This window comes from Mercenaria mercenaria, chromosome 11, assembly GCF_021730395.1.
Source record: "Mercenaria mercenaria strain notata chromosome 11, MADL_Memer_1, whole genome shotgun sequence".
Taxonomy (NCBI): domain Eukaryota; kingdom Metazoa; phylum Mollusca; class Bivalvia; order Venerida; family Veneridae; genus Mercenaria; species Mercenaria mercenaria.
Window position 1 is genome coordinate 20,565,070 of NC_069371.1, and position 25,320 is coordinate 20,590,389.

General features: G+C 33.0%; 1 protein-coding gene across 1 annotated transcript; it reads left to right on the forward strand.

Moving 5' to 3' along the window:
- Positions 1-24,718, forward strand: LOC123532420 (formimidoyltransferase-cyclodeaminase-like). The gene is made up of 14 exons (XM_053518700.1): positions 1-199; positions 6,326-6,509; positions 6,952-7,080; positions 8,841-8,929; positions 9,328-9,507; positions 9,920-10,057; positions 10,842-10,973; positions 11,632-11,693; positions 12,233-12,359; positions 12,703-12,864; positions 14,739-14,782; positions 15,442-15,580; positions 16,062-16,157; positions 16,989-24,718. Exons 1-14 carry the CDS (start codon positions 146-148, stop codon positions 17,073-17,075), a joined length of 1,623 nt encoding a protein of 540 aa, XP_053374675.1. The 5' UTR covers positions 1-145; the 3' UTR covers positions 17,076-24,718.
- The last annotated feature ends 602 nt before the right edge of the window (positions 24,719-25,320 follow it).

Below are 25,320 nucleotides of genomic sequence, written 5' to 3' on the forward strand. Positions count from 1 at the left end.
GCACACACGTGTCTTGGCCTGTACCTGTCAAAAGTGCAGTATCTACCTGGGAATTGGACCAGCTGAAGTATTACACTAATTTTATCTCATCTGTTGATAGTGCTTTCGTAAACAATAACACTTGTCGCCAAGTTAGAGGATTACAATGCCAAAGATAGTGGAGTGCGTCCCAAATTTTTCTGTGGGCAGAAATAAAGAGGTAGGAAGCAAACTGATTACCAAAGTGATCTATTGACACATGTCAATCAATCAATTTTAGCATTACTGCTGAATCATAGGTTGTGTATTGAAACTCTTAAATAGCCAGTGGCTGATGTTCTAATCATAACTAGTTTTCAGAATTCTTAATTATTTTATACAATAAAATTTGTGCTAAAGCTTTAAGTCATGATTTATATTTTGATGGAGATGTATAGTGATGTAGAGGTAGTCCTGTAAACCTTACGAAATGGTCAAAAAGATGCGAATATGCTGCATATATGCCACGAAATACCTATTCGCAGGAAGGATTCGCGAGATATTCGCTGCTACCCGCGATCATGCCGCGATTAATTTATTATCAGTCCAATGGCAGTATATAGTCTACCAACTATTTTAAAACTCCACAGGTAATGATCTTTGACTAATTTTTTTGCCAGTTGGTGTGAGGTTAACCATTATGAGAATTTCCAGACATAGACAGGTTAACCTTATTAAACGTAATTACTTGCTTCATGGTCAAGTCCTGGAAGCAGTTGACTCTGCTAAGTATTTAGGTGTAACTTTTACCAATACTTTGAATTGCATCATCAGGTCCAAACACAATGCAAGGCCATTAGAACACTGGGTTTCATATGAAGAAACCTTTCCTTTGCCCCACAGAGGACAAGAATTATGGCATACAAAGCTTTAGTCAAGCCCCAAATTGAGTATGCATCCCAGGTATGGAATCCATACACCAAGCATAATGTGCAGAGGATTGAAAAGGTGCAACACACTGCTGCAAGATTGGTATAAGGAGATGTTGTAGGTCTAGTCATGTGGGTGACGTGTTGACTGAGTTAGATATGGATAGTCTAGAGCATAGAAGAGAGGTCTCATGTCTAACCTTTTTCTATAAAATAGATAATAATCTAGTTTATATTGACAAGGATTCAAATTCCTATCCGATAGGTATTTGACCCCAGTTACAAGTAGGCCACTTAGAACCATGCAGACATTGTTACTCTTTTCAATACCTAATCTCCACACACGGGCTGTTTCTGAAAGTATTCTTTTTTCCCTAGGTTAATACCAGTCTGGAATCGAATCCTTGAAGAAGGCTTACATAGTTTTAGAAGGCTGTGTCACTGCTTATACCATTTTCAAACATGTAAAAAGTTTGTCATAGCAATTTCGGCTTCTAAATTATTACTTTTATAAATTGTATTGACAAATTTGTACATGTGGGTAGTTGTTACATCAACTTTTCTGTTTATCAGTCTTGATTGAAGTCATTAATAGAAGAAACAGAAAGATGTAAAAATGTGACAATTTGTGCATTTTTTGGCCTACATGATTATAAAATTGTGAACATGTTCTTGACCAATTATTGACAATGGTAGAACATTACTACAATAAATGTGGCCTTCCATGCAGGCTGATCATGGTCTGCACTGTAGTATACCTACGGTGAAAACAAGACCCATACAGAAGAAATATGTTATATATTGAACTTAAGATGCATGACTTCAATTATTTCGTTATTTTATTTTATTATTTATTTGTATTTAATTCATTCCTAATACTTTACGAGACAGTTGAAATGCTAAAAGAACCAATGGTTGAGTTCTACAAAATTTGATGTCTCAGCATATTCTGGAATATTTGAATGATTGTAAATGAACAGAATACAATAACTATTGATTGATTTAATCAAAATTTTATCTAAAGTGGCAGATGAATGAATATTTTATGTGAGAGACAATTTCTGCTACTACAGCAATTGATAAATCTTTCTTTGAAGGATTTACCAATAAATCAATATCTCCTCTATATTTTACTTAGATATATACATATACATGTAATGTCAGGTAAAGATTGATTGAAACAGAAAAAAAATATATAAACTTGACAATAAATGCATGTTCATTAGAGAAGGAATTGTTTTTTTTTTACTAAGAGAGGAAAGGAGCCCTGGCCTGTTACTTTTGCCAATTGGAATACAAGTCTTGATGTACAGTCAATTTCAGGGGAAAACTGCATGATTTGGAATAAATTTTCCATGGGAAGAAGGCCTGTATACAACCTCCACTACAGACTGAGAGAAAAGCCCTGATTAGTTTACTGAAAACATAAGTGCTAGAAAAACACAACGTGTATGAACAGATGCCAGTAGGACTGCGGATTATGAAAGATTAAGGGTGGCCTGAAGGAGGCTATAAGTTTTGCTGTGTCTAATGATTTGTCCTATCTCCTATAGATGCATGTGTATTAAATTTTAAATGAGAATTATCCACTACAGACTGAGAGAAAAGCCCTGATTAGTTTACTGAAAACATAAGTGCTAGAAAAACACAACGTGTATGAACAGATGCCAGTAGGACTGCGGATTATGAAAGATTAAGGGTGGCCTGAAGGAGGCTATAAGTTTTGCTGTGTCTAATGATTTGTCCTATCTCCTATAGATGCATGTGTATTAAATTTTAAATGAGAATTATTTCAATTAACTGATAATTATTTCAATTTACATGGCATTGTGAACTAAAACAAAAGACACTGCCGAAATCATACTATATCAAGTACATGTACTACAATTCTGAAAAGGCCTTAATAAAATTCTATCTTTGAATAAATCTTGCCTTAAACTCACTCTAGTCACATTGTTTTTACCTTTCATTTACAACAATAGGCATAAAAAATGATATTTTTTATATAAATTTGGAGATCTATTTACCTTTTAGCTTGACTATTAAAAGAATGGACTTGCCCATGCACCAGTGTCCGCATCCTGATTTGGTTAAGTTTTTGTATGTAAGCTGGTATCTCAGTAACCACATGTGGGAATGGATTGGAACTGGAACTTTACTCTTATTTACTGTAATAAACTGACTTACATTGCATAGGTTTCATAACTCTGTTTTGCTTTTTTACAAAATGATGCCTCATTTTTAGCTCGACTATTCATAGAATAGTAGAGCTATTGGACTCGCCCATGCGTCGGCGTCCGCGTCCGCGTCCGCGTCCTGATTTTGATTAAGGTTTTGTATGTAAGCTGGTATCTCAGTAATCACTTGTGGGAATGGATTGAAACTTCACACACTTATTCACTGTGACAAACTGACTTACATTGCACAGGTTCCATAACTCTTTTTTGCTTTTTTACAAAATTATGCCCCTTTTTTGACTTAGAAATTTTTGGTTAAGGTTTTATATGTTAGCTGGTAACTCAGTAACCACTTGTGGGAATGGATTGAAACTTCACACACTTATTCACTGTGATGAACTGACCTACATTGCACAGGTTTCATAACTCTATTTTGCTTTTTTTACAAAATTATGCCCCTTTTTCGACTTAGAAATTTTTGGTTAAGGTTTTGTATGTAAGCTGGTATCTCAGTACTTACTAATGGGAATGGATTGAAACTTCACATACTTGTTCACTGTCGTGATCTGACATGCACTAAGCAAGTCCCGTAACTCTACTCTTTTTTTTTTTCAAAATTATGCCCCTTTTTCGACTTAGCAGTTTTTGGTTAAATTTTTGTATGTAATCTGATATCTCAGTATCCACTAATTGGATTGGATTGAAACTTCACACACTTGTTCACTGTCATGATCTAACATGCACTGTGAAGGTCCCATAACTCTACTTTGCATTTTTACAAAATTATGCCCCTTTGACTTAGCAGTTTTTGGTTAAGTTTTTGTATGTAAGCTGGTATCTCAGTATCCACAAATTGGAAAGGATTGAAACTTCACACACTTGTTCACTGTCATGATATGACGTGCAGTACAGAGGTTCAGTACCTCTACTTTGCATTTTACAAAATTATGCCCCTTTTTCGACTTTTGTATTCATTCAATTGACAAGGCTGTTGAATAGTCAAGCCTTGCTGTCCTCAGACAGCTCTTGTTGACTTACCGGTAGAATTAATGTTTTGTTAAGTTTTTATATGTAAGCTGGTATCTTAGTACCTACTAATGCGAGTGGATTGAAACTTCACATGCTTGTTCTCTGTCATGATTCGACATGCAGTGCACAGATTCTGTAACTCTACTTTGCTTTTTTTTTACAAAATTATGCCTCTTTTCTTGACTTAGCAGTTTTTGGTTAAGTTTTTGTATGTATTAAGCTGATATCTCAGTACATGTACCTACTAACAGGAGAGGATTGGACCTACCTAAAAAACTTGTCCATTGTCATGAGCTGATAGCATTGTATAGGTCCCATAACCCTGTTTTGCAATTTTACAAAATTACGTCCCTTTTTCAACTTTTATATTCATTCAGATGTTGAATAGTCGAGCATTGCTGTCCTCCGACAGCTCTTGTTGAATTTTAAAGTGGTTTTATTGATTCTGTAAGAGTTATTGCATTTCAGGCAGTTTGCTTAAGCTCAATAGATGACTTGGCTAAATTGACAAAACAATCTTCTGCACACAAAATATTCCGATTTGAGACTGATCACATTATACATGTTGCAGCTTGTTAAATAGTTCTTATAGATAAGCCAAGCAGATATAGACTATCTGTAATATTTTACAATTATTTTTACTCGTCATTCTTATAACGTTTTCTCATATTAACTGATAAGTTATGCAGTATATCATTCATCCTTTTTGGTAATTTAGTCATTTTACATGATTTAAAAAATAGTTCCAAGAACTGACTAAGTTTACTCACTAAACATTAAGATCCAAACAGTTAAAAGTGTTCAGTTTAAGGGAGTTTATCTCTATATTCCATGTTTAGCCAAACACCACTGAACCCCTAAAATCAACTTGTTGTACAGGAAGGTATTTCTCTGGAGAGGTTTATTTGTATGAAAACTGGTAAAAAATAAAAAGTGTCTGCCTAAGTAGAAGGAATGGTATTTTTTCTTGCAGAAGTGTCTTTAATGGAATTTATACAGTGTTTAAAAGAAATGGTTCTGTTTTAAGAATTAAAAATAGAATGTGTCAGAACAGCTGATAACTTTCTTTGATCTCTAATATTTTGATTTTTATCAAATTTGAAATATATGTAAGAAGGTAATGTCGGAAAAACTATAAAGTCGTTGCAAGTATAACAACAAAACTGAATGACATTGATTAAGTATACACTTAATAAATGGTGTAATAAACATCCTTTATAACGGAAATGAAAGTAAATGCATTGTTAAGATACCAGTAACACCCTTAAAGATTTTCATGATAAACTCTGTAATGGGAGGTTAAGCACCAGCTGAACTACAAGTTGTATTGTTTGTAAGGAAATAGCAATTGTAAAAAAATGTGTGAAGAACATAAAAGAAAGGAAAGAAAGTATGTCATACTGAATGTATTGTATGTCAGTAATTAAAAGGAAAAGGTTTCTTAAATGTCACCTTTTAATTCAAAAGGATCTGTATCAGATTCGGTGGCTTGTAGTTAAATAACGTATACAAAAGGGCAAGTGTTACATCTGTCTTTGCACCAGAACTCAAACTGTATAAAGTCAAAAGCATTGAACAAGGTGTGACATGCAAGATGATAAATTGCTGTGTCAATGATTTGTGAAAAAATAAGTTGTGACACTTCTCACAATTGTTGGTATTAGCAAATATCTTTACCAACAATTTACCAATCCAGTATATAGTTTACCATACCGCTACTCTCCCATGCTTTCCAATAATATTCCATACTTCAAATGGTTCAAAATAGACACCTATTCATTATGATTCTACATAACTGATATACAAGGATCAGTGTAAACATGTATATTTTTTTTCAGTTTATGAAGTTTTACTTTTTATCAGTTACTGATCATGCAAACATCCTTTTCTCTATATAGCTGGCCCCTTAACCCCATTCACACTCGGACAAGAATTTAGACTTTAGAGTCCAAGAATTTTCACTTTTTTAGCAAGCAAACATTATTTAATTACATTTTTCTATATCTTTCTATATCTCCAAAATCAATACTACCCAAGACTCTTAATTAAATACTTCTATTTGTACAGGAAGATTAAATAAAGTTGGATTTATGGATATTTAAAGCTTCCAGATTGTACTTTCCTTCAGTGAATATTATCAATAAAGCCGATTGGGGAAAAACTGCATAAAAATGATCATTATGATGCAAACTGTTATCATGTTTTTAGTAATGCCCAATTTCTTTATTTCAGATAATTGAAGCTATAGCTGGAGCTATAGCAGCTGTTGAAGGCTGTAATCTGTTAGACGTAGATCCCGGGGCCTCAACTAACCGTACAGTTTATACATTTGTCGGGTCACCTGATGCTGTCATTGAAGGGGCACTATGTGCTGCAAGGGTGGCATATCAGACAATAGATATGAGGATGCATCAGGGTAAATGAATGGCTTTCTCCTTTTTATTTTCCACCATTTGAGGTGTACAAAATAGGCTCTACTTTTGTTGTTGTTTAATGCAGATTTGTTAGTAATTCTATATATTATTATTATTTTGTTATGATTTAATCTATCCATAGTCTTCTAAATGTTTGTGACAACTAACAGATTGTTACATTTATATGTACAATTAACTGGCAACTTCCACTCTTGAAACATAAAGGACAAATAATACTTTATATGAACTCTATCTTTCGGCCTGCACAACATGTTTATGATCTTAAGATCATATTAGATTTAAATGTAAGTATGAAATTGAGTTTTTAAGATACAGTACTAAAGAGATGAGTGATAGGCGAGCATGAAAAGAGATGTACCACAGTATGTCAAATTGTGAAGATTTTTTAATACCCCATTGACAAAATGACCAAAATATTTTCAGGGGAGCATCCAAGGATGGGAGCAATGGATGTTTGTCCTTTCATACCTGTACAGAATGTTACAATGGATGACTGCATCGTGTGTGCACGGGAGTTTGGAGATAAACTTGCAGAAGAACTAGGAATTCCAGGTTTATAACACATTTTGCATTACCTTTAAATCTTTTTTTTTTAGCTTGACTATTCGAAGAATAATGAGAGCTATTCAACTTACCTTTGCATTTGCATTGTCATCAGCATCGCATCTTGATCATAGTTTTGCATGCAAGATCATGCATCAGTAAACAGTGCATGTATTAGATTAAAACTTCACTCAAGGCTTTGTAGTCACTAAACTTTTTGAAACATCCAAGTGAGATAACTCTTTGTTTATACAAAAGATTTTTTGGCTTCGGAAATTAGATTAAAGTATTGGGAACAACAAACTATCAAGCTGTAACGCAGTAAGGGCACTGTGTTGGAATGAAACTTCACTAATGCTTTTTAGTCGTCAGATCTACTGAAATAATCTAGATAGGTAACTCTTGATGAAATTTCATGCAAGTTAGGGCCCTTTTTCAGCTTAGAAAATTTTGGTTAAAATTTTGCATGTAACTTCCTTTCAAGCTGTATCTCAGTGACAATTCTATATTTTAGATTAAAATTTCACATAATGCTTCTCAATCATCAAATCTACGGAAATATTTATGTTAGGTAACTCTTTGATGAATTCAGTTCAAATTATGGATCTTTTTTCCACTTAGAAAACTTGGTTAATGTTCTTTGTGCAATAATTAACAATCAAGCTGTATATATGCATTGGTTTGAAACTGACCACAATGCTTTCAAGTCATCAAATCAACTGAAATAAGTTAGATAACTCTTGTTAAAGCATGTGGCCTGTTAAAGTTTTACGTGCAACTACATATCAAGCTGTATCTCAAGAACAAGTATGTGATTTTTGACTGAAACTTTGTGAATATTACCTAATATACAGTACTGTGAGGGTGTAATTTTTCGCTATATTCGTGAGGCTCTACATCTCGCGAAAATCAATCCTCATGTAAATAGTCCCCATTAGTATAATTCAAATTCAAGCAGGATACCATTTTTACATTTTCGCAAATATTGAACCTCGCAAACATAATCTCGAAGTTTCATGAAATTTTGACCCAGTGAAAATATGTGCTTTTACAGTATATCAAGAAATAAAAGGCCTGAAGTGAACCAAGTATTTTTGAAAAAATGAAATAAAACTGTATAGTTCACCAAATTGTTATTTATATTGCATGCCTCACAGCAAAAGCTTTTCAGTACTGGCAGTAATGGTTGTCATATATTTATCAAGCTCAGTCAGAGGTCATTTAGAAAATTGTATATGCCATTTTACAGTTGTCAGTAATGAATGGCTGTATTTGCTACTTATGATCTATTTACTATAAAATTGTTGTAGCCAAAATCACATAATATGTAATCTTAAAAGGTTAAAAGTGGCAGATACAATCTTTTTCTTAGATGGAAATTCCTTAAACTGACAAATATTATTAGCAAAATGTCATTTTTAGTTCAGTAAACAGTGTCACAAAATTATGATTTTATGTTCAGATTATAGCTTCCATTGCAGTTTCCAAAAATGTATAGGTCATAAATGGTCATTAGTAAGTTAAATACAGACTACTGTAAAATCATTTAATTTTGTGGGCATAAAATTTCATGGTTTGGTCAAAACGGCAATTTCATGGGGATCTGAATTCATGGATTTCAACTTTTTAACATAAAATGAATGGAAATTTTACATGTTCGTTGGGATTAAATTTTGTGGACTTATTCAACCACGAAATCCTCAAAAAATTAGTCCCCCACGAATATTAATGATTTCACAGTATGTAAAGTATTACACAAATTTTTTCAGTATACTTATATGGTGCGGCGTCAACACAGGAACACAGAAAAACATTGCCACAGATACGTGCAGGGGAATACGAAGCACTTCCAGAAAAGGTGACACATTTTGATTTGTATTTATTTTGTCAATTCATAATTGTCTGAGAATGTTGAAAGTTGTACTCAATTTCAGAAGTAAACAGTTGTAGTATATTTGGTCACCCATCTTGACAGAGTCCATGCAATAGCTAGAGTATCTTTTTCTTTGATCTCAACCAAACTTTTAAAATGTGTATCACTATAAAATGTAGGTCAAATTTAATAAATATTCAGTTTGGACTAGTTTTTAATGAGTCATAGTCATAGAATAAATCAAAATTGCTAAACTACACTGTATCAATTCCACAAAAGCAGAATCATTCGTGTCAAGCATGATAGGGGTTAAAATATTTTGTTTACAAAAAAATGCAAATTTGCAAAATTGTATATTAAAATAATCCTGACTTTGTTTCTAGCTTACAAAAGATGAATGGAAGCCAGACTTTGGTCCATCAGATTTTGTTCCATCCTGGGGGGCAACAGCTGTTGGTGCAAGAACGTTCCTTATTGCTTACAACATTAACTTGTTAAGTACGAAAGAACAGGCTCATAGGATAGCTCTTAATATACGTGAACAGGGTCGCTGCAAAGAGGAGGTTTGTCTGTTAACAGGAACTTTTTGTTATGTTTAGTTTTATTCAGTATCGGATATGAGTAAAATGTTTTGCCAATGATCCTTGGAGATTTCAAACAATCTGTTCATCAAAAATATTCGTGCTCAAATGATCAGAAGTTTTTTTCCTCTCATATTTTACAAAATGCTCTTTCTTAATAAAACATTGTGACAACCTTTGTGTTAGGATAGACAGATCTATGGTATTTTCAAATCATGCTCTAAAATTGCTGTGAAATGTCTTAAAATGTTGAATTGTACCCATATCTTAGTAATAAATGTTACTCATTGAAATTGACGTAACTTTATCTGTTTTCTGAAAGTGTTTCATATAGGGATATTATAAAGAAAAATAGATTTGTAGATTATATAGAAGTTTTGTGTATATATTATAGCCAGGTAGACTGAAGGAAGTACAGGCAATAGGCTGGTATCTTGAGGAAGCCAACATGGCCCAGGTGTCGGTAAACATTACAGACTACGAGCAGACAGCAATACATACAGTCTATGAGGAAGTCTGTAAAGATGCTGAGGTATTGGTTTATTTTAGGAAAATATGTCGGCTCTAAGGTTGTAGAGGTGACTTTTAGCTCACCTGAGCAGGATACCTGTGGGTTATCAACTTTAACTGCTTTTCAACTCTTGGAACATATAATGGTCCTCTTCCAAAATTCATACTCTCTAGCCTTTTTTTAAGCTGTGAAACTCGGGTAAGCAGTCTAGTGCCATCACGGCCCTCTTGTTTCAGAGTCAACTGTTCAGCATTTGATTGGCTGTTTCTTAGCACAAATTTGAAATTGATCATTGCATTGTCTTAAGCTTATAATGAATCAGTTAAAGAGGAAATGAATAACCAAGCCTCATTACCGCCCGATATGCAGGTGCCCTCTGGATGGAAATTTCTATCCGATTCGTGTTACAGACATTGAACATGGCCTAGTTTAATCACCTACTTTTGTAACTGTATTTCACTTTTGAGCATCAAACTGCAGCTAGTTAACGGAAAAGACATTTTGTTTTAACTGTAGCACAACTCAACGGGTGGGCGAAGCTCCTCTTGTTTCAGAATTATAAGGAAAGGTAAGATAATGCTGACTGAGCTGTGGAAGTATTACTTATTATACTATACAATAGTAGTTGATCAGACTAGGCCCATAGCTAGCAGTGGTTGGTTTCTGGTCAGTCTGGCTTTGGTTCCCAGGTAGTCTGGCTGGTTCCCTTCTGTATCTGATGTTTAATTACAGTAGTGGAACATAACAGTCGTAAAGTCCCAGGTTGTACGGCTGGTTCCCTTCAGTATCTGCTGTTTTATTGCAGGAGTTGAACATAGCTGTGGTTGGTTCCCAGGTAGTTGGGCTGGTTCCTCTAGATGCAATAATGGCATGTGCACAACACTACATGGAGAAACATAACCTGTTTATTCTAGAAGAGGATCAGAAATTAAGATTAGTGAGTATTGCACATGTTCCATTTCTCAGCAGATTTACTAATTCCAAGGTCTGTATTCATAAAGCCTATATTTATTATGATACGTAACTGTTATATTATCGATTTCAAATAAAGCAGTTTGTATGTATGATGCATTCATGTTTTACATTAGTCTCGGAATATATATCAGTGCACAAGAATGTAGACAGATTATATTTTCATGAGAATAGGGCATACTGTGAAATCATTACTATTCACTGTGAAATCATTACTATTCGTGGGGAACTACTTTTGATTGAGTCAATACATGGAATTGAATCCCAATGAAAAAGTAAAATTTTCTTATATTTTATGTTCAAAAATAAAATCTGCAAATCCATATCCACAAGAAATAACCATTTTGGCAAAAAGCCACAAAATTAGGGTGTCCACAAAATTAAATGATTCCACAGAATGTACCGATAATAAGTATGCCATTTTTACAAAGTAAAACAAACAACTTTGAATAATGAAAGAATAAACTTGTACAAAGAGTATGATCAATTAAAGGCATTTATTGTTCTTGAGCTTGAATCAGTACTATGGTGATGATGATAGTGATAACGATAATGATGATGATGATGATGTAGTTTTATGCTGGAAATGTTTATTCAAAGTATATATTTTCCATTTTTTTCAGGTAATCAATAAGTTAGGCCTCAATTCCTTAGGAGCATTTAGTCCTAAAGAAAGAATTATAGAGTAAGTTATATTGAAATGCATTGAATCTGTCAGTGAGTTGCTGTTCCATTTAGGATGTTTTATACACATGTTTTCAAGTCAGAGGTTTTGAATTATAAATTGAAGGGCCTTATATTTTTTCTTAATATAGAAGTTATTTTGGAATTACCAGTACTCTGGAGAATTTATGGAAGAGATACACGTAATTTCTGATGTCAGCACATTAGATTGAGTCATTATCTTTATAAGCTGCTTCTTTAAAGACACTTTTCACTATAACAGAAACTTTAGAGTCAGGTGTTCTTGCCCATTTCCTGACTCTGTAGAATTTGTGTCATTCTAGATAATACTAGAGTGTGAAGTTGACCTGGTAGGGTTCGAGTCATTCTGGAAAATACCAGATATTGAAGTGGAGCAGTAGGGTTTGAACCTTCAACTTTTGGCATGGTGGCATCATGTCAGCTGCATAATGGCTGTGGTTTAATTTTAAATGTCTGTTTGTATATTGCTTCATATATGAATTTCCCATTGAAACCTTTATGATTTATTTGTTTTTACAGATATATGATATCAGATGAAAGAGAAGGTCCTTTAGCCAGTATGGATATAAAAGACTTCATTCTAACTGTAGGGTCAAGGTCACCTTCACCTGGTGGAGGATCTGTATCAGCTCTGGCAGCTTCATTGGTATGAGTAAATTCTGTATTGTTCTAGCGCACTCAATGGTAAAGGTTCTCAGAAAGATTTCAGTTTCATATGACATAGTGTTTATAAGTGAAATATTCTTGGCATAGTGTTTCTTAAACAGCTCTTTTCAAAGAAAGACTGGACCTCTAATAACAGGAAACATTATTCTGATTAGTCAATAAATAAAATTGAAATTGCAAATGTTTGTGTTTCATGATTTGTAGAGAGTGATTTCAAATTGTGCTGTAGTGTTTATGGGTAACAAAGTTCTGTGTCAAAACTTGTGATACTAAATATGCTACTTTTTCAAATTGTTTTAAGCATGATAAGTTATTTATTTCAGGGAGCAGCTCTTGGTTCAATGGTAGGGTTTCTTACCTATGGAAACAAGAAGTTTTTTGAGCTGGACAGTCAAATAAGAAAATTGATCCCACCACTTTACAAAGCTATGAAAGATCTTACCCCCTTCATAGATGCTGATGCTCTTGCCTTCAGTGAATATATGGTAAGAATTTGCAACTTCACATATTATTGTCTGTAGTGAATACATTGTAAGAATTTTTAGCTCGACTATACAAAGTATAAGGAGAGCTATCCTACTCGACCCGGTGTCGGCATCGGCGTCTTTCCGCGTCCCCACCTTGGTTAAAGATTTTTTTACACTTTCTCTTTTTTCTTCTTATCTCTGTAATTACTTAATGGATTTGATTCAAACTTAAAATAGTTATTCCTCATCATCACCCACATCATCTGACACAAGGACCATAACTCTGGCACCAATATTTCATGATTTAACTCCCCTTTTCACTTAGATTTTCAGGTTAAAGTTTTGATGCACTTTCACTCTATCTCTGTTATTACTGAATGGATTTGATTCAAACTTAAAATAATTGTTCAGCATCATCACCCACATCATATGACACAAGGTGCATAACTCTGGCACAAATTTTTCATGAATTATTCCCCTTTTTTACTTAGAATTTCAGGTTAAAGTTTTGATGCACTTTCACTCTATCTCTGTTATTACTGAATGGATTTGACTCCTACTTAAAATAGTTGTTCAACATCATCACCCACATCATATGACACAAGGTGCATAACTCTGGCACAAATTTTTCATGAATTATTCCACCTTTTTACTTAGAATTTCAGGTTAAAGTTTTGATGCACTTTCACTCTATCTCGCATTTGATTCAAACTTAAACTAATTGTTCAACATCATCCCCCACATCATATGACACAAGGTGCATAGCTCTGGCACCAATTGTTCATGAATTATGCCCTCTTTTACTTAGAATTTAAGGTTAATTTTGATGCATTTTCACTATATCTCAGTTATTACACAATGCATTTGATTCAAACTTGAAGTAGTTGTTCCACATCATCACCCAATTCATATGACACAAGATGCATAACTCTTGCACCAATATTTTACAAGTTATGCCCCCTCTTTGCTTAGAATTATGCTTATATAGTGTTTTGATACACTTTATCTTTACCTCTATTATTACTTAATATTTTTGACACAGGCTCAAGCTATTGTGCAATATCTTCATCCACCATTGGAGTCATTAAAAACTCTAAAGACAGCTCCAGTTTCCTCAGATGTGCCCAGTTTCACTATCTAGCATCGAAATAGTCGAGCGCTCTGTCTCCTGTGACAGCTCTTGTTTACTTCATGACTACCTGTAGTGAAAATATGGTAAGATTGTGCGACTTCACATTTGAATGAGTACTGAAACAGGAAAGAGATGAATTCATGTTAGATTGAAGTTCATTTGATACTTTTTCCTTACATGCTTTTGTTTATGTAGGAACAGTTTTGTATGCATCTTGTCATGCCAGCTTATTACTGAAAGCTTAGAAGTACATTTGATATTTGATGTACAGATATAGACATATTAGAATTGAAATTATATATATTGCAGAAGCGTATTTTAATTAATATAAACATTCTGATTCACTTATACACCATATCGAATTAATAATTTGAGTTACCCCTGGTTGAAATTATTCTACACAATGTATGACCTCTTAATCCTGTTTTGATGAGATGAAACACACTTCAGCAATAAAATTGTCACACTGGCTAGTTGTTTAACCTTTAGCCTGCTGACGGCAAGTGATTTTGCCTTTGCGGCCATTGCAGACCAAGATCAGCCTGCACTTCCATGCAGGCACTGTTCCCTATTCAGTCAGTAAATTTCCACTGAACAACCCTTCGAATAATAAATGATACTGTCCAGATTGAATGATAGACTAGTCCATTTTAGAAATTTAGCAGGGTAAAGGTTAAATGATAAGTAATGATTTAAGTATATTCAAGTTGAAAAATTTAAGTGCTAAACCATGTTTATACTTTGTACTGTCAATTTCTAGCTGGCCTTGAAGTTACCTGCAGATTCAGAAGAGGAGCAGGCAATGTAAGTTCAACAATTGATATTGTGTCATCTTTTCTATCTGAAATTTCTGTAATATGTAAATTTATAAGCTGATAAGAACCCCTGTAGCTTTACATCTACTGACTTTACCATAGAAATGTTGACATTCTATAACTTATCTCTTCAATTCTAATACAATTCATGCACCTTAATTAGAATTTTTTATAAACGTAAATTTACAGATAAGTTTGAAAATAAAAAAATGTGTGTGTTAAACTTAACAGACTTACCGTAAGTCTGTTTCTTGAGGCTTGTTGTAAATTATAAGTATGAGATAAATGACATGCATACAATATTATCAAAACATACTGGTGTTCAACCTCATAAAACTTCCTTCTTTTATAGGACATGTACTTTACCACACAAATAAAGTATGGTAAATGATAGAATGCACTTAATGACAATAAAAATTTGTGCCATCTAGAAAATAAGTTTGACAAAGTCAGTGGTGTTTTCCAGGAATGTCTGACTCCAAGTGAAGTCACAGCTACATCTGTAAAGACATTAATTATTGTGTATGCCAAAACTGGGTCCAGTTCAAACTGAGGACCTTTGTAGTATTTGTATATAACATGAAGAGTAAAGCTAATGAAAATGATTACTGCTGTTATAAACTTACCTAAGTTTGAACTATTTTGCAGGCGTAGTGCAGCAATGCAGGATGGTCTGTGTACAGCTATACAAGTGCCACTCACTGTTTCAAGACTAACCAATGGACTGTGGGACCCGCTGAAAGAACTTGCCAAGATAGGCAATATCAACTGTAAATCTGACTTACAGGTAGGTTTAGCTGCCATCATGTATTTTAGTGTCCCTGTCGCTGCCAAGTTAAAAATGACGTACTTACTCCTGTAGACATGTTCTTGAAGGACATATTCCTATTCTTAAATTGTATCAGAGTGTGGAAAATAGATTCTATTCAACCTAAATATGTGTCAAGTAACTAAACTTGTGTTCAGATATCCTTAAATTTGTAGTTACAGATAAAGTCAAGTTTACTTAGCTAATGAACAACCTTCATGGTACAGCTGTTAAGTTGTAGACATCTTGGAAACCACCTTTTTGTTACCTGCTTTCATGTAAGGAAGTTATAATGTACCCTGTTAAAAGATCTGTGGTTCTACCAAGTAGCCTGAATTTGGAGCGTATAATCCTAGATGCAACATACAGTTACACTTTACCAGAGATACTAGGGAATTTGTCTCTGTTAAAACACATAGTAAAGTAATGGTAAAGTAATTAAAAAGTAATAATGTTTCAGGTTGGTGTAAGAATGTTGGAAACAGCTGTATGGGGAGCATACTATAATGTGAAAACCAACCTTGATGACGTCAAAGATGAAGAGTTCAAAAAGAAGGTAGGAATATTCTAGCTAATTGAAAATAGAACATTTAATTTGGAATATTTACAAATAAACTGTCTTTTAGAAATGAATTTTTGGTTTGTATTCTCCTTTTAGGTGTGAAATGTGGAAACTTTCAGGAGTACTTTGAACACAATAGATACATTTCAAACAAAAATGAAAATTTTGAAACCTAGACTCATATACATTCATTGTTTTTGTTTTCGTTATCATACACGTTTTATTTGATTCTACGTGTAACTCCTGAAATTTTAAGTCCATGCAAAAACCAAACCAACTACTTATGCTATTTGCTGGAATAGTCAATGTTCAAATGTGTCATCATGATTTAAAATCTATTATGGCATGATATGATTTAGAAAAGCTCCACCTTTGAGGTCCATATGATTTACAGAATTAAAATAAGATTGATTTATTTAGTTATGTTGTAGGAAAAAACATGTGTAGTGCAAATACATAAGTTTGAAAATACATGAATATTTTGACATTACAACAAGCAGGAGATTTGACAGAAGATGGAATTCAAATATTTTGCTTGGCATGGCTTTACATAAGTACAGTGGGTGATTTCATGTCAAGTACTTGTTAATTTATGTAACCCTGTATAATTTCATCATTCTGACTTAAGTTATGGGAGAGAGTCAGTGTGTGTAGCTGTTTTAATCAAAATTGCAAACTGAAGTCAGTGAGGTAGAACAGCTGGATGAATCAAATACATTGATATATTACAAAAACACTTAGCAAATTGAAACAGCTGAATCTTTTGAATATTTTATTTATTATGTTGCTATTGTATACAGTCAGAAATATTTTTATTTTTTGCAGGTTTCAGAAGAGATTGAAGGTGCAATTAAAATTGCACAAGAAAACTGCGCCACTGTCTTGAAGACTTTGGAAGAGCGAAAAGCCTAAATCTAGTCATGTATAGTTTACATGTTGTGCTAATATTATATTCTAGATGACTTCTCCACCGAAATTTGTTAACTGTTCAATGATAATCATGGTCTTAGTGTTTGATCAACTTACTTTGTACAGGTTTTTTTTCGTGAATTGCACCTTTATACTGCAAGAACCAGGTATAGACTATATATCATTATTAGGGTCGCAAATGGTGGTAGTAGGATCTTTTTTTTATACTTTTTAGGTGTTTTAATGTCAATTTTATGCCCCCAAAAGTATTTTTCCCATTATAAAAAAAGACAGGCAAAATTACAATTTAATTAGTTTTTGTAATTTCACAAAAACTTTGCATGGATATGTTGCTTTCCTGCTAATTAAGATATCCTGAAAGTTGTGTAATGGTCCATACACAAACAACATAGAAATAGAATTATTTAAAGAAAAAATTCAAAAATGGCTCTAAAAATTTAAAAAGGTCCTTTAACTAAGCCTTGAGTTCGATAGAAAGATGTATAATATCAATTGTATTGTTTTACATTAAATTTTTTAAAAAGTCAGGGAAAAACCTTGTTATCGAAAAGGTTGATCAAACTGTAGACATTTTTACATTGAAAGTTTAAATAAGATCAAGAAGTAGAAAAGAGAAATAGTTTACCTGGACCTAAGTGAAGAAAAACTGTCTGCTCAAAGCTGTATTACTAGAAGTTCGATTTTCCGAAAGTTCTATGGTGTGTGTAGCTTGAATTGTATCAGATGCAAAGAATGAGTTCCTATATTTTAGTGTAAAAATCTAAAGTAGTGGCTATTACAATGTAAGAATAAGTATTGTGTAGTTTCTAGAATATATTATAACAGCTGTGATACTATTGCAATGTGAGAACATGTGTTCATGATATATTAACATCAAAACCTATGTCACTGTGTATTTCATTGTCAAATTGACATAAAACCACTGCACCATGTTTATTAGTGGGTGTTAAAAAACTGCTGTGTGCACTTTTTGTATTTGTTGAATACACAATATGTGAATGTCTTAAAAAAACATTTCTACCACATTTTAATGTGACATCTTACAAGTTTTACAAGTGACTTAAAATATTTTGACACTTTTTAAAAATCTATTTACTTCTAGTGTTGTATACCAGTTTTGAAAAGTGACTTGTGAACTGTTATATATTTTTAATGGCCTATTTTCTGTAGTGGACACAAGTAGATACTGTTCGATTTTCAGATGTCCAATTTTTGACACAACTGATCTTGTAAGAAATTAATTATTTTTAGAGTGATATATACAGGATATTTGTTTGTTTCAGAGTATTTATATTTAAGATTAAATATCTTTCACCTCATGAACATCAGATGAAGTATTTTTCCCAAGTGGCCTAATTAAAATTGAAAATATAAGGTCAGGTATTAACAAGTGATAGATATATTTATATTGCATGTAAATCAAACAATTTTTCTTTTTAGCATATATCTTTTACAGTAGTTTTAACCAAATTTTACCCATGTTTTTCTTTGTGAAACATGTACAAGTATTTCACTCTAGCATTTCAATATTTCACTGAAAAACATGTAATACAAAAGCATAATTCACATTTTTCATTTATGTTAGGTAAGAAAAACAGTGTCTTTAAATTGTGTAAAATGCATAATAGATAAAAAAAACTGTCGACGAAATATTAAAAGTACACAAACCGACATTAAATTCCAAGTTTCCAGAATATTTTCATGTGTTTGTTTTTCACTTAAGCTTGTTTTATAGAGGCCTAGTTCACGCATGTAGTGCGGGTAGTGAAGTGTGTTCTCTTTTACTGGCATTTAAGTTGTTTTTGCATTGCTTTATTTTTACTGTCAGAATGTTATTTTTAACTTTTGTGTGTTGGTTTCTAATTGTTTTAATAATTGTGATTTTTTTTAAAGGTTTGTTGGTACCTATTAATACTGTTATTAATTTTCAATATTATATGTTTTTCGGAAGACACAAAAAGGTACATATGTATCAATAGCGCAACATGTTACTGTAGTTTAAGGAATGTGTGTATTGGCATATACCATCATCATAAGGGTTAAGGTAAATTGTCTGTCATTTGAATTGGAATGCTCTTTAAAACATGGATCTCATTTATAAATGGAAATCCATTACATTGTACACAAAAGTATCATTATTTCAAGTTCAGTTTTAGATATTAAGGTAACAGGGTTAATTTACTGTTATGTAGAAGTGTTTTAAATATAATTATAACCAGTTATACCCATTCCCACCTATTGTTTTAATATATGTGATTGAGCCGAGTCACAATAAAAGGCACCTTATTGTAAAATGATGTTAAATGCTGTGTCTTCTAATATAGATTATACATATATATGGTTGTAGGGTTTATTAAAGTTTCCATTTAGCATACTTAAGTCAATGTCGAAATCATGTAATTTAGGTTCATACCTAATAAAAAGTTGGTAGCTTGTTCATGTGGCATGGCTCACCATTGGGTATCATTACTTGTTGAATGGCTCACCATTTGGAATGGCTCACTATTGGGTAACATTTTATGTGGAATGGCTTATTGGGTAACATTTCATATGATGTGGCTCCCCATTGGGTAGCATTCCATGTGATGTTCTCCCCATTGGGTAGCATTCCATGTGATGTTCTCCCCATTGGGTAGCATTTTATGTGATGTGATTCAATATTGGGTAGCATTTCATGTGATGTGGCTCCCCATTTGGTAACATTTCATGTAATGTGGCTCACTATTGGGTAGCATTTTGTGTGATGTTACTTAATTATTTGATTGCCTTTCATGTGATGTGGCTCACTATTGGGTAGCATTTTGTGTGATGTTACTTAATTATTTGATTGCCTTTCATGTGATGTGGCTCAGTATTGGGTAGCATTTCATGTGATGTGGCTCCCCATTTGGTAACATTTCATGTGATGTGGCTCACTATTGGGTAAGATTTCATATGATAACAGCTGGGTAGCCATTCATGTGATGTGGCTCATTATTAATTTTACAGGATCTTAATTATGTAGACACAATATACAGTATTATCACTATATGAGATTATTTATTGCACAAACCTTTGTATAGGTTATATCTTGATAAAGACAACATATTATGTCTTCAGTTTGAAAGGCAGCCAAAATTGACAAGTTTCAAGTATTTACTACCGTCTAGAGATGTTCAGGAAGTGGTTAGGCATTTTACTAGTAAGAAATGTTAAGCTAGGAGTTTTAGGGCAATGTCAGTTCATTCCTCAGGCAACAGATAAGGCACAATAGGTTTTCACAAGACATAGGTCAGTTGTCTCCCTTCTTAATATTGGGAAGATTTTCATTTTATTGAAGGGAACTGTGCCTTTACTAGTTGGGAGTCTTTGAACATGAACACTAGTCAACTAACCATTTTTCTAGGGTTGGCATACATTGTAGAAGTAAAACACAGTCTGAATTTAATTGTTATTTTTTTTGGTGTTTTACAACCATTTGTGTATGCCATTATGTAAAACATGATTATTTAATTAATACATGTAATATAAAAATATTGATAGTTCAACTGGGCATTTGTCTCTTGCCTTGAATTTTACAAAACCTAATACCGGTAAAAACACAATATTTAAAAAAAAACAGGTGTAGTTTCAGTATTTGATGCTTAAAGCAAGTAACTGTTGTTATAATTTCATTTTCCAGACATAATGTCTCTCAGTTGTGTAGATGGCTAACATTCAGAGTAAATTTGCAAATGCAAGTAATTAGGGACAGTGTTTGTGTGTTCAAAATTTAAAAAAACTAAAAGTGTCTCTCATAAAGAGAAGAGGCTTGACCTTTCATTGAATATCATTTTCAGGAATGCTACTGGTTGTTACATTCTGTCTGGTTATTGAATACCATTTTCAGGAATGTCACATGATGTGACATTCTGTCTGGTTATTGAATATCATTTTCAGGAATGTTACAGGTTGTGACATTCTGTCTGGTTATTGAATACCATTTTCAGGAATGTCACATGATGTGACATTCTGTCTGGTTATTGAATATCATTTTCAGGAATGTTACAGGTTGTGACATTCTATGTGAAAAATTACTTAGTTTTTGTTAAAGTATATAATTATTTTTGTAATAATAAAGCTGTTACACCCCATTGTTGTGCAAATAAGTTAGCAATAATAATGAAAATAAATCATGTCAAATTTGATGCCGTCCAATGATTTGTATTATGATTACTTGTTAGTTGATTGAAAATTGATTCTTCATGTTTATTCTGTGTTTATGCATTTTTTAATTTTATATATTTTTGCCATTTATAATTGTACATGCATGTAATACATATATAATTTTCATATATCTAAACTGTAAACCTTTTGTATATTTTATATGTAACTTATGTATTTTTTCAGTATTTTTAAATTCAGATATAATAGGCCTATAAACCAAATTACCTTTAAAAATCTAATCATTTTGATATTTTTAAGTAATAAAACTGAAAATGCAGTTAACCTCTAACCTGCTGGTGGCAAGTGAATCTGCCTTTGCAACCAGTGCAGACCAAGATCAGCCTGCACATCCGTACAGTCTGATCATGGTCTGCACTGTTCGCTATTCAGACAGTAAATTTTCAGTGAACACCCCTTTGAATAACAAGTGGTACTGCCTAAATTGAATGATGGATCAGTCCATTTTAGAAATTTAGCAGGGTAAGGGTTAAACACTTCTCGGTCTTGCATCGATGGCTAAAGAATGTTTACTTACGGATGCAGTTTATATGAACCCCAGTCATTTACCTTGTTTGGATAACCTGAACCTCGGGATAACTCTATCAGTGTGCTCATCTGCTTACCACCTTGAGCAATCTGTGTTGTACTATAACACAGCTTCTTCCAACAGCAATAGATAGTATTAAATTTTCTTCTCTGCTCTTTTGTCTTTTTGAAATTTTTCTCCATCTTTGTTTGAAATACTCTGTCATGGACAATTGTCTATTTTCGACCCTTGGACTTATTCAGAGATTTTTTAAATTGAAATTGTTACATAAACATTTAAATTATTGTGATTTCTTCATGGGATAGAAACTTACTGACAAATCATCACCTCAGCACTAGAACAGGTTAACAGTATGGACATGATAGAAGCAGTTTGACACTAACCACATTGAGGTGATTAAAATTGTTTTCTGCAAAAGGCCTATCCATGCCTATGCCTCTGTAGCAGAATATACATAAATTTTATTGTCAAAATGTGTGCATATGTTAATATATTTACTCTCCATCTGTGAATAAGGAAACTTGTGGAATCATATATGAATGGTCTGTGGGAAACCATTTCCTACTTTTATTGTGATAAATACTTTAAGCATTCCAATTTTTTCATTTTCTCCAACATTTAAGACAAAATTCCTCGGAACAAAGTTCCACCTGTCTGTTTTGACTAAGGCAGACAAAATCTCCCCTTTGAGTTCAGTATTACAAATGTATTTCAAAAAAGTAAAAATAAAATAAGAAAGAATTCATTAATATCAGGTTGATCATTTACTTATTTTACTCTTTAAGAATTTCAGATTTAGGATTTGCTTGGAAGAATCAGTTTTGATCAGAAAGGTAGGTGGGGGAGGATGGGGGGTCATATTCTAAACATATATGGACCAGGTTTTTGTCTTTATTCCTTTTCCCCTTGATATTTTTATGATTCAGAAGTGTTCTTGGTTGATGAATTTGTGATAACAAATATAAAATCAAGGTAAATTTTAGCTGATTTTTATGGAAATCAAGAAATAAGAATTGAGTGATGCACTTCCTCTGGCACTGTTGTTTTTGTACATTTGAGCCACCAGCATAGTGCATTTGTGACCAACATGGATCCAGAGCCGCCTTGCGCATCCGTGCAGTCTGGTCAGGATCCATGCTATTCACTTTCAAAGCCTATTGCAATTAGAGCAACCGTTAGCGAACAGCATGGATTCTGATCAGACTGTGCGGATGTGCAGGCTGGTCTGGATCCATGCTGGTCGCAAATGTCTCATGGTGTGGCTCATTTTACATTTTGCTCCTCATTCAGATATAGGTGACACAGAAGCCCTGTAAGAATTCAAATGAAAGCACTATGATGAGTTTGATAAGTAACATTTTGAGCTTTGATAAGTTAAATTTTGAGCTTTGATATTTTTGAGCTTTGTTAAATTCTATTTTTAGCTTTGATAAGTAACACTGAGCTTTGTCACAGTGTTATTTGTGATTTTTATTTGAGTTGACAAGAGCAAACTGTTTTAATGCTGTTTTGCATGTTATTTAAGCTTAAAATTAGAGCAAAGTTTTAAAAATTGACGTATGGTGACGGTAATGTTAATTGTTTTATGTATTTTTTTAGCCTGTCTGATTTTTTTTTTAAAAATCTACACTGTATTGTCGTCACTTGATAGTTGGCGTCGGTGTCAGTTTAAATTTGTGTTTAGGTCACTTTTTCTCAAAAAAATTATTAAAAGAGCTACAGCTTTGAAACTTTGCAAGCTTGTTTATCATCATTATAGGACTATAACCATAACTCTAATCTGCATTTTGTCAGAATTATGGCCATTTTTGTACTTAGAAAATCTGAACTATAACTCTTTTCGTACATATTGTCCAGCACTTGCAGACGAGCAATGGCATCCTAGGCAGTGCTCTTGTTTTATTTTCTGCTGAGTCATGGTACTTTTGTTTTAGTAAACAGAAAACAAGAATTATTTAAGTTGATATGTTACCTACTGTTTCTTTTATGAATATTTTGATTGCAAGGGAGACATTTTTTGCATCATAATAGAAGTAAATATTTTATTTTACCAAAAATTGCTCAGAATATGATAAGTGTTCAGATTGTTGTAGCCCCTGAATGGAGGGCACCCCTTCAGCATAATAATTATTTATATTCACAGCCAATTGTTTAATGTATAAAACTTACATTTTTTCCCATTTACCAATATTATAGGTATAATATGGGGATTCTTTTGCTATTCTTTGACTCAGTAATTGTTGCAAAATTCGTACAAGGTTGTTATGGTCAAAACTTATATTAAGTGGAAAAAGCTGAAAAGTTATAAGCCAGATCATTTTCACCATTTAGACTATTTTCACCATTTAGTATTAAAGTTGATTGGTACTTAAAAAGAGATTTAAATCCTTGATATTTCACCAGATTTTCAAAGCTGAGGAAAACGAGTTTCATTTAAAAAAATCAGGCAGAAAACAGTCTTTTGTTGACTCCTGTAACTGTGTTTGGATGGGCTTTTACTTGGTTTTCAGCTTGCTTTTTTATAACCATTAAAATTTCTTTCTAGATTGCTACACTGAATATTTATTTTTCTGTGACAGTGGTTGAGAATTTTGTTATACTTTAACTATTTATATGAAATCTAAAAGAAATCAATCAGCATATTAGTGTCAGTTTTATTTCAAAGAAAACGCTTTGTAGTTTATTTTGTTATTTGAATATTTTAAGAATCGGGGTCAATTTGGAAACCGAAAGAAATTTGGCCTATTATTTCAAAGGAAATGCTTTGCTTGATTTGATGTGGCTTACTTAACTTAGTTCTGTAAAAGTTTAAGTAACTCTGCTGTAGTTTCTGTCTTTCCGAAAAAATTGGAAATGTGATTTAATCATTTTCAAAATAAATATTTATTGCGTATATGTAGTTGCTTACACTTTTTCAGCTCATTGTTGTATACATGTTTTCCACATGAAGGGAGACAAATATGCATTTTTCAATACTGATGACATTCCGTATGTCCAGAAATTCCATTCTGTTACCATCTAAGTCTTCTGCAACTAACATGAAACCCACACTCCTCCACACCATAACGTAGAGTTCACGAGTACAATGGTTTATATGTCCATATACCATAATTTATCTCTAGAATAAGTTCCAAGCCTTTTTGCACTTAACTTTGATGGAATTAAAGGTATGTGAAAAAAATATGTGAAATGATCCTTTGGGAGCATAGAATGCAGCCAAGCAATGTTGTAGCAATCTCAGTCTGATTGAGTCTGTTCGTGAAAGGTACTGAAATGTATAATACCAATCACGCCCGCTAGCACCAGCTTAAGCAGAATTCTATTATAGTAAAAAAAAGAATGTACTTCGTGACCCAAAAGGACCAGAAAATGTAACAGTATTGAGTCCGAGTAGTTTATTATGGAAGTACATGAAAACTGAAATACAGTTGATATTCAGTCAAACCAGATGATACCCATCAAGGCTCATTTATATTAGCGGATAGAAATGTGTTT

What these genes read in the sequence shown, in the direction of transcription:
- LOC123532420 (XM_053518700.1), top strand. Translation starts at nt 146, where the DNA reads ATGCCAAAGATAGTGGAGTGCGTCCCAAATTTTTCTGTGGGCAGAAAT. An exon ending in AGAAGAACTAGGAATTCCAG is followed by an intron (nt 7,081 to 8,840) that starts GTTTATAACACA and finishes AAATTTTTTCAG; the next exon opens with TATACTTATATGGTGCGGCG. An exon ending in CCTAAAGAAAGAATTATAGA is followed by an intron (nt 11,694 to 12,232) that starts GTAAGTTATATT and finishes TTGTTTTTACAG; the next exon opens with ATATATGATATCAGATGAAA.